We start from the raw sequence: 19,895 nt of genomic DNA on the forward strand, positions 1-19,895 counted from the left end.
AACTCATTATCTGAGGGTTGCAGTTCAAATTCCCATCACATCAAACATGCTCACCCTTTCAGCTGTAGAGACATCATAATGCAATGGACAGTTACACTATTTTTTGGTAAAAGAGTATCCCAAGAAATAGTGGTGGGTGATGATGACTAGCTAGCTACCTTTCTTCTACTCTTACACTGCAAAATTAGAGATGGCTAGTACAGATAGCTATTCACTCTTCACTAAAATGTAGAAAATGAATAGACAGTTTTCAGAACTGGATGTAAGCCCTTAAGTTCTGTTAAGTTCACCTTTTTTTAAAATTATCTTATGTTGAACAGGTATGAGTAGTTCACAGCCTTTATATAGATTTATAATATTATACACATTTTAAAGCAAAAACTGAAAACAGAGTATTAAAGATATTATGGTAACACAGTTATAATGTATGAAACTTCATGCTACCAGTCTTTCAGAGAGAGAGGGTAAACATCTTTTTTTTCAGTGTAGTTATTTGACTTAAGCAGTTTTAGCTGTGACAAAAGGCCAAAGCAGCTCTTTTTAAAATTAAATATAGCAAAACATAAAAGTTAAGGACATCAAGAAACCTTTTGGTCCATCTAGGCCATCTTATCCACTAAACTAAATTTTAAAAAAATAGGTCAGCCATTATTAGCTAAATATTTATTAAGCTTTCCCATAAACTTCGTTAATTTTACTGTATTCAGTAAATCACAAAATAGGAAAATAAACTGCTTTAGCTGAAAATGACTTATACAGTCTGTCAAAATTAAATTTAAAAAAAATGTGTTGATGCTACCAGTCCTCTTGACAATCTTAAACATTTTTATCAGATACCCTCTAATTTTTCTTTTTTTTCAAGAGAAAACACTTTCACAAATATTAATCTATCATTGAAAGACAACCTTTCATCTTAGATATCATATAAATAACCTTTCTCTGAGCTGTTTCCAACAATGTGATGTTCCTCGGGTATCTGTTGATGCTGTATTAACAGTAGTGAAATGTTGTTTTTAAATGATGCATTTTATCTATTTCATTTTAGTTTCTTTTGTTCTTTAATTTTGTAAAGTATGAAGTACCTCCAACATATATGAAAAATGTATTAATTCATTCAGTTATTGATTGAGTTGATTGTGATCTAGTGTTTAGTATACTGTTCTATGCATCTTGGTCTGTACTTTTCATTTTCATTCCTGAAAAAAAAAAAGAAATATGTTGCTTTCCAGATTTTGGGATTATGGGTGCATAATGATAATGATGGTTAAGTCTTACTCTCTGGTTAGACAAGACTATCCCAAGAGATTCCCATGGTTGGTGTTGGCAAGCTACTTTTCTTCTAGTCTGTCAGTTCTAAATTATGGACAGCTGTGCACAGATAACCCCTTAGTAGCTTTGGGAAAGTATCTGAATACAAACACAAGTTACTGCTAAGCTGTTTATTCATGTTTCAACTGATAGGAAGGCAGTCCCATAAAGCTAAAACAAAACAAAACTGGTTAATCTTTTCAAAAAGGAATAGAGAAAAATGTGTGTGTTCTGGTCCATTTCAAGGTTTTCAGCAATTGTTTTTTTTCTGTTCACTTAAGATATTATATAATTAACTACTGCAGTGAACGATTAGTTTAGAATTTTCCTCTTTCACCACTTTGATGTATATGTATATAAAAGCAATAGAACCATTTATAGAAAACTCCATGAAGCAGGTAAAGCATTATTTTTTTCTATCCACTCATTAATCTTCAGAAATAGCATCATTATCTGTAAACTCTTTCTCTTGTATTATCTGTAAAGAGGCAGTTTAAAAGTACTTTCTTTTGAGAACTTCTGTGGGTGCCACTTGTCACAAGTGGAGCAATGCACTCAGTTTAAAGTAAGAAAGAGGAACTAACACTAGAAGGTGAAGGAGAGACTTTTTCAGTGGCAAAAAAAAGAGAAACTTAATTATTGTACTATATTCAGCTACAAAAATCTATAGAGAGTTTCCAATGGTTGTAAATACATATTAAAACACTTAATACAGATGAAACTTGAAAATAATACATGACCAGTTCATGTTTCTGAATACACATACTATAATCTCCAGAACAGTGCTAAAGACAGAGGTGAACCAGCCTTCACAAGTTTCAATGAAATAAACATAAGTATTTTTATCCCTTTTCCACAGTACCTGTTTACCAGTTGTTGAAACAGTATTAATACAAATACTTATAAAATTTGGAGAAGACAGTCTAGACTTTAATTAAAACAATTTGATTTTCTTAACAGGGTGATTGACTTGTAGAATGAGTTTCAGTGGCTAGTATTGGAGGCTAGTAGGAGTTTAAGAGGGTAATTGGAGATTTCTTGGAAAAAATAAAGGGTAGGTTTAAGTTTTTTGCTTTTCTCAAGTACAAGTATGCAACAATAACCTTGAAGGATTAAATGATCCTTTGTTATCTATGGGCTATGTTTTTGTACTTGTTTTAGTTGTACAGTGAAAAAATTACTACACATTATAGTAGAGCAGAACTAAAATGATGTCAGCATTTAATAATTGTATTTTATTACATAAAGGCTTCTAATTGTTATTCACACACCCATATGAGTAAGAATAAAGTTTCAAGGTATTTGATGTTGATGATGTTGCTGTTTGGCCGTCACTGTACTTTTGTGATGTATGTGTTTTCTTACAGCAAAGCCACATCAAGCTATCTGTTGAGTCCACCGAGGGGAATTGAACCCCTGAACTTTTGTAATAAATTTTATTTTGGGGTAATAAAGTAGAGTAGGAAAATGTTTAACATTGGAGAAAAGGGAGAAGCAACAATGTCAGGGTAGGGCACACGATATAGGACGTGCATAACCTGCCCCGAAATACTCATGTGTATTTTCAGGTTAAACTGATTCCTGAAAATACTGTTAAGTTGGTCCGCTTTGTAACGGGAAGATCTACAGGATTAACTAGACAGTAAAGCTAAATTTCAAAATGAATTCAAGCTGCGAAGTAAATGTAACACAGAAGAAACAGTCTTTATATTTTCAACAGAAAAAACACAGTGTTCCATACTTGCATTAGAAGGTTGGTCAGTTGTCTCTTACTGGACTTGAGAAAGACATGGCTGCTTCTGAGATTCTTACACAAAGTACAGCGTTACAAAAAAAGAAAAGCACTCCACGGGCGAGCAAGTATTAACTGTAGAGTTAAAAGAATAACAAAGGCAGTTAGATCGAAGTTAACGGTTTTCTGAAAGTTGCATAGATTCAGAATAAATGAAACATTTTGAGCATTTCTACATGAAAATAAGAAGGTAGAAAATAGACGCTATGCCACAGACCACACCTGTACAGACTTGCATCCGGCTAGCAGCAAAACATCGTACATCATAGAAACTTCCGTATTTACCAGTGTAAAAGATGACATCTTTTTTTACTCTTTGAAACAAGTCTGATTCTACCTTTCGTTTAATACACAGGTTCAAATATAGTTCCGATAAGGACTCTCCTGTTAATAGCACACTTAACCGAAACTACGTCGTGTCTTTTACTTTAGTTTGCTTTTTTTTTGAGCAAGTGCGTTAACATTTTGCCATCAACTGTGTTACAATAACATTTGTAATTGTAGCATTTGTGAACTATAATTTACAACTAGAAGTTATTTAGCTAACATGCCATATACAGTTAATCATGACATTTTTTACTTGAAATTCATTAATCCCATCCGTCATACTAAAATGTTGATATTGTATAAAAAACAAGTTTATGTAACGTACACTAATTCTGTAAATATGTTTTTACAGTAGATTACTGTAACTTAAGGATTAGTATTTTTGCGTAATAGAAGAGGAGCTCATCTGTGGTGAGAACTTTGTAAAGTTGTTTATTACATGTTTGTGAATTAAGTTTTATACTGCATTGAGTTGTCTGTATATAATCTTTGGAGAATATAATAAACGCACTTGTGGTTGTATTGATTGCCACAGAGCGCAGGTTAGCATTGTTTAAAAACAACTGCTAAGAATTCCTTTACAAAAGTAACAACCTAGACTTTCTTGACAATAGAGGTCGTCCTATACACTGAACCTCAAAATGCTGAAAAAATTCGAGGTCTTGTATATGGGATCGTTCAATAAGATAGAAACAAGCAACCGCATGTGTGTTTTCTTATAACAAAGCCACATCGGGCTATCTGCTGCGTCCACCGAGAGGAATCGAACATCTGATTTTAGCGTTATAAATCCGTACAACGTGCAGGTGCTTAAGTATTAGCTAGGCCAAGCAAATTAGATTACCAGTTTCTAGCAAAAGTTTTCGAACGAATCATAGTTACATTGCTATAATAGCTACATTTATAGCATTGATAACTCTTATAAATGTAGCTACCAGTTTGGCCGCCAATTTTGATTTCACTATGCGTACTCCTTTCTTGGCCACACTTTTTTTTCACACCACAGCTATTTTTGATTTGATAATTTTACCTGGATGTTCTTAAAATGATAGATTGAATGGAACGGGACTCTTGATGACGAGAAACCCACTTGAAATAAAAATGTATCTCAGAACGGCTGGTAAGGGTATTAACACTTTTACTGATAAGGAGAGGACAACTTTCGACCTTCCTAGGTGACTAATTTATGTATGTCATAACATATGAGTATAAGAGAAGAAGCAAAAATACGTGACCCCAGTGACGGGTTTGTTTGCTATTATGAATAAAACTGCCCATTATGGTGTAGAAACCCTTTTTTTCCAACTTATTATTTAAGTTACTTACATTTTGAAGTACGAATGATAGTGTGATTACTTTCTGATAATTCATTGTTAAACATCCTGATTCACTGTAGAACATCCTGCTTGCGAAATAAAATTTGGCATCAACACGATTCGTGTTTGTTCTTCTGTCATTTCAAAAGTGAATGTTGAATTTTGTCTGCATCTGAAAGTTTTCAAACGGGAGACAGGGGAACACCATGGTTTGCAATATATACAGTAAAACCTGTCTAAGCCGGAAATATAACATTTTGCAGCATTATCTTAAGATTTCTTTTATAAAAGGTTCTCTATAAGGCGGAACCTGCGTAACTTTCACTTACCTGATCCATCAAAAAATAGGATTGGTACCTGAGTAAGGCGGAAAAAAATGTTTTTTATTAAATATTAATTTCTTTAAATATTAATAAATTATTGTTTAATTAATAATTTGTTGATATATTAATAAATTCTTGGACATTTTGTTACAGTAGGTATTGGTTTAATATATTTTGTTCTTTTTTCTGCCGTCATTATTCCGGAGGTCGCTAATTGAAAGAACGACTGACTGTACTTTTGATCGCATTTGCTGATGGAAAACTAGAGAAACCATGGGTAACAGGTAAAATTGAAAATTTGAGCTGTTTCAAAAATTTAAGAAAGAATCATCTTCCTGTGGAATGGAAAGTGAATAATAAAGCATGGATGACAAGTGCTATATTCGATGAATGTTTTGAACAAATTAAACAAAAGAATGGAACAAGAAAATAGGAATATTCTGCTTTTCCTAAATAATGCAACTTTTCACCCGAAAGTTCAACTTTCAAATGTTCTTTTAGTCTTTCTACCACCAAGAACAACATTAGTTCTACAGCCACTAGATAATGGAATTATACAGTGTATAAAACTGAAATACAGAAAATTGATGCTTCAGAAAATTATTGCAAACGTGAATGACTGTAAGAAAGCATCTGAAATAACCATGAAAATTGACAAGTTAGATGCAATTGCATTTTTAAGTCATTCAATCAAATGCATAAAAGATGAATGTGTAATAAAGTCTTTCGAAACTGGATTTATTCTTGATAATGGCGAATATTGTGGAGAAGTTGTTTGTTATGACGATTCTAGAGAAATCCAGACTCTGATTGAGAAGATTGATGCAGATGATTTTGTGAATGCGGAAAGTTTTGTGAACGTTGAGAAGAATGTTTTAACAGAAACTGATGAAACTGATTTAAAATCTATAATATAATTGCAAGATGGTAACAGTGTGAGAGATTCAGAATATGAACAAAATAGAAAAGATAGTGAGGAAATAGAAATTCCTACTTCATCACAAGTGTTAAGTTACATATAAACAACTAAAGACACCATCTAGAAGTCGCGGAATCATCATATTGAGTAGTACTGTTACATAAACTTCCCATAATGATAATTTAGAGGAATCATCAGATCGTATACTAGTGAAACATTAACTCCCCATAATGATAATCTAGAGGAATTATCAGATCGTATAATACTGAAACGTTAACTCCCCGTAATGATAAAAGAACTTAAAGGACTACTTAAGCAACAAATGAAGCAGAATGAAGGAAATAAACCAAAAGACATTCAGTATTTCACGTATAACTTGAACAACATATTGTTACGAACTAAAGTCGGGAATCTGTAAGAAGGAAAAACTTTTTCTAAATAATACAAAAAAGAGAAAACTATTATATTTGTGAAAAACGTAGTCATTACAGCCGCAAGAGAGTGTAAGGACTCTACAGGTGTTTCTGAGCCAAGGAGATAAAGTCTAACTACATAAAAGAAGATAAAGCCTAACTACATAAAAGGAGCAACAGCAAGTTAACCATACATGAAGAAAGTTGACAAATATTGATTATATGGGGTGAAATTCAACTGGGATTATTACATACGCTCCAAGTAAGATAAGGAGTTCATTATTTGAGGAAAGAAAATGTCCACAAGTCTGTGGGTTTATTGATGGAAAACCTTACAGCCTATTGGTTGATATCTGCTCTGTGGCTACAACTGTTCAACCCGATTTCATGATGAAAGATAGGAAATTGTCATCAGAGCTGAAGATAGAAAAGGGGTTTATTTGAATAGCAAATGGACATAAAATTCCAGGAAAAGGAAAGTTGGAAGTTATCCATACTGAAGAAACGTTTTCTATACCTCTTTACGTGTGGATAAATGTCATCATGGAGGAATGCATATTGGGAACTGACTTCATGTGAAAGTATAAATGCGTGGGGCTTGCTTCAGAAAGAAACTTAAATATTTATGTTCATGAAATCCTTGATGCTTCATAGTAATTACTTCACCAGGGGTTGAACTTGGCTTTCGTGGATAGAGTGAAAATAGGTCATTATACAATGAAGAAGTGAAATACTCATATCAGGCTTCATTAGAAATAAATCAACATTTAGTGACTATAATGTTGGGGAACCAAACCTCTGACATATCTTGATACTTTCATGGTCGAAATAGCTCTTAAGGATGTGAAGAATAACGAATATTGTATAACCTTGGAAATACTTAAATTACCTTGTAATAAAATGAAAAGTTGCTATAATGTTAATGTCGATAATACTGGATGCCTTCAAGACGACATACTATAGCTGTACATTTTCCTCAGCAAGAAAGGACACAATCCAAAATTAAGTAAGTATTGGAAAGGACCATACATTGTACTGAAAAAGAACAACAAAAAAACTATGCCGCTTATAGAATCTAGAAAGACAGGTGGTCCAAGCCAAAGGTAAACCATCACTATCATCTATGAGAAAAAGCCAGTGATGGAAAGGCCAACTAGGTAGCTCAGTAAAAGAACACACTAACAGAAATTCCACTTGCAAAACAATCGAGGTTTCTGTCGAGACGACTTCCAGAAGATCACAAAGGATAAGAGTGATCAGTAGATTCACTCAACCACTTACCCGTAACAGGACAGCAAGTAATGACAAGGAACAAGAGGCTACACTATGTTTATACCATATACCTCGAGAAGGAAAACCAACAAAAAAGACTTGATGAATGGACAGTTTAATATACTATTTTATTTCTGTATTAGGACTGGCGAAAGGACTTTACAGTTTAGATGTTTGTTAAAGAGAGATTCTAATTATGATGGTGATGCAATATCTAGAAAGTTTATTATAATGTAATAATCGAAAAGTTTTACCAAATATATTAAGCAGAAGTACGATGATATATACAAGAATCAGTGAAAGATTCTGTGTTTTCAGTGCCGATCACTTCAGTGTTAGAAATAACAGTTATTACATCCATTTAGTTAGTTGATTGTTTAGCAAGGAAATTTAGGTAAGTTAATTATAAGTTGACGTAAGTTCATTTGTCTCAGAATTTCTGTTTTAATGTTGTTTGAGAACTTAGGTCTTCAAAGTACAAGTGAACATAATTTCTAAAAACGTTATAGAAAAATAAACTGTGTTGCTTTGATTGCATATAACATTATTTTCACCCGTCTAAATCAACTCACCCAATGATAGAACATTTTGTAACATTAATTTTGTTTTTGGTCTTATGGTGTGTGTGTTTTGTAAAAGCAAAGCCACATCGTGCTATCTGCTGAGTCTACTGAGGGGGATTGAACCCCTCATTTAAGCGTTTTAAATCCATAGACTTACCGCTGTACCAGCGGGAGAACAGTCTTACGATCCATTGTGCACCAGAATAATAGCTTAAAGAGGAAAACTACAGCAATGAATAAAACAGTTGTATAAATATCTCTGTGTTCAAAGATTCTCTCTGTAAAAAACAGTCGCACACAACTTGTACTGACACACATTTTTCCGTTACACAGATAAAAACAAATTAGCAATTTCAATTTGTATTGTGTATACAAATGTCAGATTTGAAAAGAGAGAGAGGAACTCATTTGATAATATTTAAACAGGTTCGAGAAAAAAAAATCTTATGTATCTTTCAACACCGAGAATCGATGAGTAATTTATCTCTGGATGTTAAAATTTTAAGATTTTAAGATTAGTACACATCAATTATAGAAATGGAATGAAAAGCTCAGCAGTCTCAAATGTCGAAACCACATGTGTTGCATGGGAGAAAGGTATATATGGTTATGATAGCATGTGTTTTGTAAGTGACTCAAACTGTGTTACTTTCTTACGAAAGACCTAAATATTTGTTCATGTGCACAAAAGATGATCAAACATAAGCCCTAAGAAAGACGCTATTTAGAGAAGACCTAAGACAAGAATGGTACTGTATGTACGTTAGGCCGTAATATTCGTTGCGGGTGGTTGGGATTTCGGGTGGTGAAATACGTTGTATGGACTGTGGAGAAACAGATGAAGAACGTGAATGAACGAAAGAACCCCGTGTTGGTTATTTTTGGCTCATTACTTGGAGAAAAATAATCTGTGAAGTTCACAATGATGGTAGTAAAAATATATAGACTTGATGTATGACATGAGCTAACCCATTTCCTTCAGTTTCGACTGTTAACAAAGGGTGGAAGAATCGATAGTTTAATAACCTGTTAGTGTTAGAATGCGTAGTATAAATAAGCTTTTAAACACGACAGCACTCATTGGGAAGTAAGGTCTGTGACGAATACGTTGTTAAAAGTGACGCGTGAGTTCACTCCAGAGAGTTTGATTACTTCTGGGACGAACAAACGTTATATAGTTTGTAATTTGAGAATAATATAATCAATGGCGGATTTAAGGTTGCGTGAGCTCAGGGTCTAATTTTTTTGTGGGCCCTACATCCCAAATAATTTTACATATAATAAAATTATCAATTGACCCCCCTTTCTTTAAGACCATGAGCTCTGAGACTGAGCCGTCCTTTATCCCCTACCTAAATATGTCACTGATTATAATGAAACAATTTAAAAAGTATAGTTCCAACGAAACGGTGTATTGTTGTTTTTCTCTTGACCATGAAAAGTTCTGTATTTTAGAATAAAAATAAAATATCTTCAGAAATTAATTGGTTTCATCCATACACATTTCTCAGACTGATGTACGTCTGTTGGTGTGGAAAGTACTATTATATCCATTCTCACAAATAATGATTAACAGTATGTAAGACTACTTTCACTTTAACAAGTGTTGCTCTTGGTTTATCAACTTTGTTCGTAGATAGCCGTGTTGATTATGGCTTCTTATCATAGTATTTATATATTCTTTGTTGTTTTGTACGTATCCTCAGACATGTTTATTACAAACAAGTTTCTAATTCTTTTAACAACGTGACCATCTAAAGCCTTATAATAATTAGGGTGAAGACAAAATTGAGATTTGTGTGGGCTTTTTGGCAAATATAGATCTCGAAACTTAACGAAACTCGAAAACAACAGAACCCTTTAAGCATTACATGTATAATTTGATATGCACAACTATTTTGTATATATATAAAGACTGCTAGTATATAAAGGTGTGCAGTTTCAGTTATCGGATAGTTTGATCCGTTTTCATTGCTTTAGCTATTTGCGAGCTTTATCCCTGTGCTTGAACTTTGGGTTTCCAAGTTGTTGAGCCACGTTAGAATTCGCGAGATACCGCAAAATATTTAACATATTTTAGTAAGTTACCTGATATTTGCTTGTTCTGTTGTCTTGCCTGTTTTCCCTAATTGTTTTTCACAGGTCACAGCAGACGCTATATAGTAATATATCAATGATTTATTAAAGTCTTGTATACAGAACCAGATATATAGAAAATCAAGATTCATTTAATTCATTAATGCTTGTACGAAATGACAAGATATACAGATTTGACTACGTCACATTAAAAATTTTGAATATGCCATTCAGTGTGTTGTGTCACCACCACACCATGGCTGGTATAAAGTTACTATGGAATGGAACTGATCAGATACGTTATTCGTTGTCTCGTATATAGTGTGATGAAGAAATGGGTCGAATATGAAAACGAAAGCGAATACAGAAAAATACTGAATATTTGAATACGAATACATAGAAATGTATTCATGAAATGTATTCATGACTACATTATCAGGTAATATGCATAATAATAAAACAGTTGATAAGGTTTCAATACATTTAATTTATTAACCAAACCTTTTGGAAATTGCAAAAACTAAAATTTGAACAAACAATAATATTTTAATACTTTTATTTTGCAATATGCAATAACAAAGTTTTTGAATAAAAATATGTTTTTAAGGATACTTATTTATATTATAACTATTCATTATTCTTTATGAACACCAGTCTCTCAAATGTTTTTTCAGTGAGGCGGTAGTTGTTAACTCTGAGAGTTTTGCCTCCGATGCTAAACAAACCCTCGACGAAGGAAGAGGATGCTGGAATACTCAGGTAGCGTTTGCCTAGTAGTGATAGGATAGAAAGTATTTTTCATAGATATTCCAATAATCTAGAAGGTTGTTTTCTTTAGGAATGCGAAGACCTTCAAGGTGGTGTTGATCTTTGTGTCCTTTGAAGATGAGGTGACTGGTTTCTTGGAAGAAGTAAAGAAACTAAAGATCATATTTCTCTCATGAGGAGTATTTACAGTTCTCTTTTGGTTCCATCATTGTAGGATTATTTGTTGAGGAAACTTCCTTCGACTTCTTACTGCAGGAGAATTCGGTTGGATTCATAGACCATTAGTCTACTGAAACACCAGTAAAGTTTAAATCCGAGATTCAGTTTCGCAGTCAAACAGAAAACACTTTGTTTCTCATATTGAGTCAGCCAAATTTATCCAGTGCAGAGTGAGATTGACGTTATATCTGGACTGCATGCTGTCAGTCTCTGTCACCAGCCCATAAACACATAGCACTACATGACTGGAGGTAGCAATGCTATGACCCTAGATGAAATCTGTTATCTCTTCAAAAGGTGTCAGTATTGTCACCATAGAGGCAAGCATAGCTCAATCATGAAAAGTAAGTTTCGATGCACCAACATCTAGACTGTTCAATTTCACTTGGGGAATTTTTAATAATTTAATTTCTGAGTTCCAGTTGCTTGCGTTGAATTTTGAATGTAGCACACGATGGCTAATGCTTTGAAAATTACTTACAACAGTGTTCCAGTTTCTTTTATGCCATCCCTGACTACGTGTTGTAGCGTTTGGGAAAAACAGAGGTCATGTTAAGTATAAAATTCGGATAAACTGATTTAGACTCATCCAAAAGTTCATCTTCTGAGCCACTATGTATTGATAAGCTGTCACCATTTCTCACACAGGTAGAGTTTGTGATTCAAACTCAGGCAAACAGAAAGCTTTAATCATGTTGGATACATTATCAGATGTCACATACTCGTATGACAACTTGTTGTTGATGTTAAAGAGGTTTATTATTTCATTGTATTGTGCTGTAGTATTATCAGATGCGTGACGCTCCATTAAACTCTGACTATCTGCATTTGCAACTCAAGTATAAAATGACCAGTGACTTAGAAATCTGCAAATGTGTCTGCTACTCCACATATCCACAGTGACATTGAAATTGGGTACAAGCTACAGTAGAGAGATGACTTTTTGTTAGATTTCATCAGATCTGCTCTCGATCAACGTTGTTGGCAGATGTTTACGACTGGAAAGAATATACCAAGAATTCAAGGCTGCCATGAGATTTTGAAAATTTTTTGACTCCACTGCTGAGAAGGATGTACTGTACAGGAACTAAAATTGACAAGTTTGTTAGTGATGAGCTTATGACAAGGGTATGTAGACATAAACTTAGTTTATGCTGTATAGTACACTGTTATTGTAGCCTGTTGCATCTGGAAGGAAGTACCAGAGCAAGATGTAGACTTCTATAGCTCTGCCTCATGACTGCACTAGAAATACAAAAGCATATGTCACTCACATAACATAGAATTTACTTTATAATAAAAATAATAAAAACGTATACTACTAGGTAAACGTAAACAATAAAAATACAGTTCAACACGCATGAAAAACTTCGTTCACTTATATTATATAATTTAAGCAGCATATAGTTCATATTAACGAAGATGATAAATCTTGTCTTCAGATGTGTCAGTTGGCTATAAGTGTTTATTCCTGAAGTAGAAATAGTTTACTAACAATATTTACACTTTGCTTTGATGTGACCAGGTGTTTCAATAGGAAGTATGAAATATTCCTGTACCCCTGATAGCAGTTTGTTAGCTATCTTAAATTCACTCAAATGACTTGACTGGATAATAACCATGTAATACAATAGTTTTTGAGGCGGTTTGAGAGTACTAACCTAATTTAACCTGCTGCAGATGTAAAAGTAACAGTCTAGAAATCGGATCAGAACAAAAGTTGGCATTTACTCTCACAATATTAAGTATTCTCTAAATCATTCATCTAATACGAATAATACGACATTGTATTCAAATACGAATATTTTAATTTTCCTGACCAAAGTATGGGAATGGTATGTTCGAGCCATTTCAAACGGAAAGTATTAATACTCTCAGCTCATAAAGATGTCTTCAGATTGGGGAATTAGAATTTTCTATAATGAGATAGACTTTATAATTAATGACATTGGAAAACACAATAGTATGAATCAAATCAGGAAACTGGGTCAATCCCGAAAGAGATCTGCGTCACGTCGTATCCCCAGCCATGATAAGCAAAGTTTGATATTATGTAACAGATAAGAATCTACGAATACAAAGATCAGTGGTCAAAGCTGTAAACATGTTCCAGGCAACAATACTCAACATGATAAAAAAAATTTCTGTCTGGAAATGAAGCCAACGTCATATGGATTCACAAAAACAACATCTCTAGTCATATCTCCAACTCAACCGTCACATGCCTTAAAGAGCTGAAGAGAGAATTTGGTATTCATGATATTCTGTACAAAGATGTACTGATCAAGTTGCCAGATGCAGTGCCTGTGGGCTTTTAAATAGTGAAACATGTGTTAGGAATCATAATTTGCATACAGTAGATAGATTATAGAAAGCTGTAGGGAACACTGGTGTGCTTTGAACATGGCAGTTTTATGACTTTTTTTTTATCTGCAAGGGAACTTAAGCTGCAAAACTAGTGTCGCGATATAGCATGACCAGACATGATTATATAGACCGTGTAGACGTGGAGAGGTCTCCAAAATGGTTTTAATATTAATGTATACAACCCTCTATAGGAACAGGAAACAAATGTGTTCCTGAAAGTAGTTCATGAAACAATAAAAAATGTATGGCATATAGTTTTAATGTATTATTGTTTTCATCAACAGCCTTAGAAGATGACACAAGAAATAATGAGTGAGTTTTATATTTTTTTGGGTGTAAAGATCTCGGAACTTTCTTACGATTTGATATGCTCCCCCATCCCATTTCTAAAGAGTAATCTTAAAAAGTTATAATGTATTAAGTTGTGATTCGATCATAATGGTGGGTACAGCATAATTAACCAGGTAGGTTTTAATTTCACAAAACAAAAATTCTGTTTGCAAAAAGTTATGATATTCTCAACTTATTGCTGCTCATGGCCGACAAGAAGTCTTACATTGATGAATTAGGGACGGCTAGCGCAGATAGCCCTCTTGTAGCTTTGCGCGAAATTCAAAACCAAACCAAACCAAAATTCACTGAGTTATGTTATAATTTTAATCATAAAAAAGATAACTGATCGTTACTGCACATTATTAGGATATTATATATATTACCAAAAACCAGTTTATGAGTTGTATACAACAGATGAAAAGATTTAATTTGTGAAAATGCTACAATACAAGAACTTGATGATTATATATTGTTTACTGATACGTGTGTTACAAGAAAACAATTAAAGACATAGTTTTACAATCTATACACAAGAAGGTTATGACAAGTAAAATTAAAAATATTATTACTGTTTTTTGTATTTCTAATCTTTTACTACTCGAAATGGGATCGAAGGCCGCCTGAAGGGTCACCTGTTTTAATCAGTTGCACCACTATATAGTAATATGTTGTCAGTCAGTCAATAAACACTAAAATAAAATCACATAAGGGACGGTTGATGTTGCAATTTGTACTGTAGTGACGTTAGTAAAACGTGCGTGTTCCATGAATCATGAGAAGAATTATGCACTCTGTAGACTACAACACAGCATCACATTAACTACAAAAGGAACAAATAAACTATTTGTTACTCGTAATTTTAGTTTTATTTACTCATGAAACAGACACTTTTGAAGACCCTGTGAAAGTACATTCAGTTTTATATAAATAAGAATTATTATTATATTTAGTTAATTAATTTCATTGCTATGATATTCTGATGTGAAAATCTTGCAATTCAATTTCAGTGTTTAAGGTGGTTTTGTTTACCAACACCTTCAACAATTTTCTGTCATAACTTTGAAAATCATGAGAAGAGGTTCATGGAATCTATGTGTATTATTAAAACGTTTTTTCCTTGAATGCGATTCTGGTATCAACGTGGGATTCAGTAGTTCATGGCTAACATTTACCACCTCTCTTTCTACTATAAAACATAATGCCTTGAGACCTAAGCGGTTAATAAATAATGGGTCCTTGATTTCCATCTACGTTCGGCGACTAACCATGCTCCAACAGCTGGATTTTTCATTCAATTTAACAATAGGCCAATATTGTGGAATACGTTATTGGTGTATTTCGTGTGCTTAGATTATATCAACAGGAGCTCATTGTTCATAACAAAGCTTGTTCAGGATTAACTCAGCCAGAGCTTATAAAGTGAAATGTTGGAGTTACTTCTCTGCGCGTCCTCAAACACATCCTCGTGAAAAATGTTAGGATTGAGGGTAAATTTACGTTTCTCGTAGGGTTGATACTTTTTCTTTGTGATATTAAATGACTTTATACATTTTTTTTGATTATCGCCATTCGCATACTTTACAAAAATTTGTTTCACTCTTACATTCAAGTAATGAATGCAGATCATATTCTAGCTTCCGAGGTCTATTAATGTAGTATATTGGACCCGGCATGGCCAAGCGTGTTAAGGCGTTCGACTCGTAATCCGAGGGTCGCGGGTTCGAATCCCTGCCACACCAACCATGCTCTCCCTTTCAGCTGTGGGAACGTTATAATTTGCGGTTAATCCTACTATTCGTTGGTAAAAGAGTAGCCCAAGAGTTGGCGGTGGGTGGTGATTACTAACTGCCTTCCCTTTAGTCTTACATGTTAAATTAGGTGACGGCTAGCGCAGATAACCCTCGAGTAGCTTTGCGCGAAATTCAAAAACAGACTATCAGCGAGAATTGTTGCATACCTGTATCGAGATATCAACGTATTCCGAGAAAATCTAACAAGAGAACGAACCTAGAAAAAACTCTCAGCAACTTCGGATGAGATTGAAGGAGCTAAGTCTCGATAGTCATTGCCCTCAACTGCATGTGTCTAAATTATTTTATTTTCGATTTTTAACCATTATTCGCGAACGCCCTTTCAACCGTGGGGGCGTTATCATGTTACGGTCAATCCCACTATTCGTTGGCGACGGGTGGTGATGACTAGCTGCCTTCCCTCTAGTCTTACACTGCTAAATTAGGGATGACTAGCGCAGATAGCCTTCGCGTAGCTTTGCGCGAAATTCAAAAACAAAGTCGTGCCATATAATTACCAGTTATGGAAAGGATACAAATTGCGAATTGTCGAAGCTCTTTGGTTCATTATAGTGAGAGTTTACCGACATTGTTTTTGTTTGCCCCGATGAGGCGATACGTAAGCATTTGCTTATTTATTCTTAAATTTTACTTTTATTCATCATGGGAGCAAATTGAAGGTAAAAACCGTTTTATATTATTTGGCTGAACAAGTGTACATAAAGATGTATTAAGAAAGCGAACAATACGTTCATTAAAAGTGCGTCAAACTATACACTCCTCAGTTGTGTTGCAGTGTTAATTAGCTTACTAAAAGTTGTAACACTAAAGAAAATCTGTCTCAAAGATGAAGATTATATCAGAGTGGTGACGTAACTTCATACCTTCTATGTAAATAATAATTTAATTTTGTTCATAGTTTTTGTAAGTAGAATGAACTTTCTATTTAAATATCTATCTACCTGTTAAAGAATATTTATTGCAATGTGAAGATTCTATGAATATGTTAAGGTAGCTTTATCTACATTTTCTTTAAATCCACAACTTTTTTCACCGATATGTGTCTTCAAAATGGAGTTCACTTACAATAATCAGATTAAATTTGAACATTATCTATTTTTGTTAAAAGACCTCGGGGTGTGTATATTCTGTCTTTTGTGAAGTACATGGGGCCTGGCATGGGCTAGCGCGTTAAAGCGTGCGCTTCGTAATCTGAGGGTCGCGGGTCCGCGCCCGAGTCGCGACAAACATGCTCGCCCTCCCAGCTGTGGGGGCGTATAATGTGACGGTCAATCCCACTATTCGTTGGTAAAAGAGTAGCCCAAGAGTTGGCGGTGGGTGGTGATGAGTAGGTGCTTTCCCTCTAGTCTTACACTGCTAAATTAGGGACGGCTAGCACAGATAGCCCTCGAGTAGCTTTGTGCGAAATTCCAAAAAACAAACAAACAAACTTAAGTACATGGACAAACGTTTATTGAGTTTCATAAATAAGAGAAAATAGTAATTATGATTTGATGATATTATTTTAATCAAGGAAAAAAATTAAAGTTAGTTGGATTAAAAATTGATAAGAGTGAAAATTGTACACGTGTTTTTGTTCAAGTTATTGAATTAAATTTAAGCTACAAAAATACATTCTATAGCTTTTGTTTTGTTTTTCTTCCAATCTGTTGATATGTTTTATAAAGTATCCACATAAGAGGAATGTACGGAAATAACAAGAAACTTTGTATACACAACAACAGACCTGACTTACTCTGTATTTGACATATGACTGATATAGCAGGTGCAGGAAAAGAAGCTCCCTCTGGCGGAAGAGAGAATAATTCATTTGGTTCTTACTGGAAGTACTTTTGTGTTAGGATATTTCTGTAGTTATGCGTTGAGTGTTCTCAACTCCACCTATACTGTGTCTGTAATCTTGCCCGAGCTCTGGTTTTTCCTTAGTATCTACGAGCTTCAGAGCTAAAAATACGTTTCGGTTACGAACACCGTGTGGTTATTTCCATTTTATACCCTTTTTTTACCACATTTTGGAAGAAATGTAACTTATAATGGAAGAAGGTCTTGCGATCACACCCGGAAAACGTTAAGTATAGCATGTATAGAAAGGCATATGTTTTCAGCGCTTAATAGAGTAACGAGTAGTGTATACAGGTGGTCAGGAAGTTTTCTGGAGCTAATCAAATGTTACTGGCGAACACGCTATTGCTGAACGAACTTGCAGTTTTTTTCCGTAGTCCCAACATGCTTCTGTATATCATGTGTAGTGTCTTTTACACGTTTTCTGCTACTCAATGCTACAAGTCACGAAACGGAAAAACAGCATTATAGTTATAAACGAAATTAATAGCGTCATGAAATTTTAGTGAAATGTGAATGGAAAACATTTGGAAATGTTTTTATGTGATGAAAAGCTTACAATTTGAGCAAAGCAATGTTGTTACAGTGATATTAATTCGTTTTGATTATATCACCTCTTGTTTTATTCGAATAAAAGTAAATTATTCAGGGAATTTTACCGTACATGGAACCCGTAGCTTGTAACTTTTTTAGGGGTTGGTAGAGAGTAAAAATCAGAGTAATGTTGTGATTATTTATTAACTTCTGTATTGGTTTAAACTGTAGTCTATGCGGCGTAGTATAAGTACGTTACTGGGTGGAGCCAACATCTGTAATGGAAACACTTGTTGGTGTTTTAAAGTACTGTATGTGGACTGAAATTATATTTTATTTTTTGATTAATTCGCAATATGAATTTGTGAAGTAACTTTTATCGAAGAAGAAAACCCTTTATTATTGTACACCTGAATTTTTAAGTCTTAGTTTAAGATTTTTTTTATTCGTTTCAAATATTTTATTAGAACGAGAGCTTTGAAATAATTTGGGGCAAAGAGAACAAAGGGACGTTCTGGAAACGTACCGTGAACTAAACAGTTAGTTTGTAAGTTTGATTGTTTATTGAATGTTATGAGCGCTAATGTGAAACTTGTGTAAAAAGAAAGTTTACTGAGATGCCATTATCACGACAAAGTGGCCGAGACAGGAGTAGCCTCTCTCCGGGAAGTAGCATCTACAAGCGGCATGGTTCAAGCCGAGATTCCGGTCTACGTCCTGCCAGCTCCTTTAAACGTCAGCATAGTATTCGAGGTGAGCCTTTTTTTTTATTTATAAGCAACGGATAATAATCTATAAATGATGTTAATGCTGTCTTTATGATTATAATAAACTCAGGAAGTGAAATGTAATATAAAAGTTTTGAACCTAATCTCAATCGATTGCAGTGTTTCCTTTTTTAAAACGTGCTGAATAATTAGTGTGGTATCGAAGTTGTTATTGTTTGAAGTTAAGCACACAACTCCGTGCTCTGACCACCACGGGTATCGAAACGCGGTTTCTAGAGTTATATGTTTGCAAACATACCGCTGTACCACTGGGGAGGGTGTAGGAGTGCTCATATTTATCTTAAGTACTGAACACAATTAAGTTGGAGTTTTGAAGACATTGTAATATGTGTATCGTCTTCCCCTTAAAACTACGCTAGCAGTTAATATTGTAACAATTATCTCTTAAGTGCTGAAAACATTTAAGGAATAATTGTAGTTTTTATATTATTTTGATGACAAAGCATAACTAATGTTATTGCATAAAATCAATGATACCCTTGAGTTTAATTTTATGCAAGACAAGTGTAGACTAATTGAATAAGCGATCTTATGCGCACATTTTAGTGATATGTATATAAAGGGGAGAAAACAGTTTTTCTCATTTATCCGTTTAACAATAGTAGATTGTGTAAAGAGATAAAGTTTGATAATGAAACATGACCATAGATAGTTTCAACAAAAGCGTGATATTGTGTATAACCGTTTGGCTTCAAGCTAGTGATACAATTACACCGAAAAAGTCGTAGTAAAGTGGCTGTAAGTCTCACAAAGTGTGGTTAGCAGTATATGGAAGCGCTTTCTGACCACCTGAGTAGGGTAAACTATTGTCAACAGTCTCTAGTTGATAACATAGGCCCAACGAAAATGATAAGCTTCAGTATCTGAACTGCATCCACAGTTTGGAGAAGCACTAATACACGATTAGAACAGTTTGGAGAAGCA

At 34.1% G+C, this 19,895-nt stretch overlaps 2 protein-coding genes across 8 annotated transcripts in view; one reads left to right on the top strand and one right to left on the bottom strand.

Annotated features, from left to right (window-relative positions):
* LOC143238864 (transcription cofactor vestigial-like protein 4) overlaps nucleotides 1-3,557 on the bottom strand; it is a 47,830-nt gene extending 44,273 nt beyond the window's left edge. Inside the window, exons 1-2 of one of the 3 annotated variants that reach the window (XM_076479452.1) lie at nucleotides 3,323-3,553; nucleotides 3,050-3,175 (exon numbers count right to left, since the gene is read on the bottom strand). The gene's annotated coding sequence lies outside the window, so the exon portion shown is untranslated. Of the gene's footprint in view, nucleotides 1-3,049 lie in introns of all 3 variants that reach the window. The other 2 variants (XM_076479454.1, XM_076479453.1) reach the window with 2 other exon arrangements.
* Nucleotides 1-19,895, top strand: part of LOC143238863 (protein SSUH2 homolog) — an 88,266-nt gene that overhangs the window by 4,173 nt on the left and 64,198 nt on the right. For 3 of the 5 annotated variants that reach the window (XM_076479447.1, XM_076479449.1, XM_076479448.1), the window contains exons 3-4: nucleotides 2,269-2,362; nucleotides 18,821-18,936. Coding sequence is in view for 1 of the 5 variants with exons in the window: in XM_076479444.1 (XP_076335559.1) it covers nucleotides 18,801-18,936 (136 nt within the window). In the remaining 4 variants the exon portion in view is untranslated. Of the gene's footprint in view, nucleotides 1-2,268; nucleotides 2,363-17,511; nucleotides 18,937-19,895 lie in introns of those variants that run through there. The other 2 variants (XM_076479450.1, XM_076479444.1) reach the window with 2 other exon arrangements.

This window comes from Tachypleus tridentatus, chromosome 13 (genome assembly GCF_004210375.1).
Source record: "Tachypleus tridentatus isolate NWPU-2018 chromosome 13, ASM421037v1, whole genome shotgun sequence".
Taxonomy (NCBI): domain Eukaryota; kingdom Metazoa; phylum Arthropoda; class Merostomata; order Xiphosura; family Limulidae; genus Tachypleus; species Tachypleus tridentatus.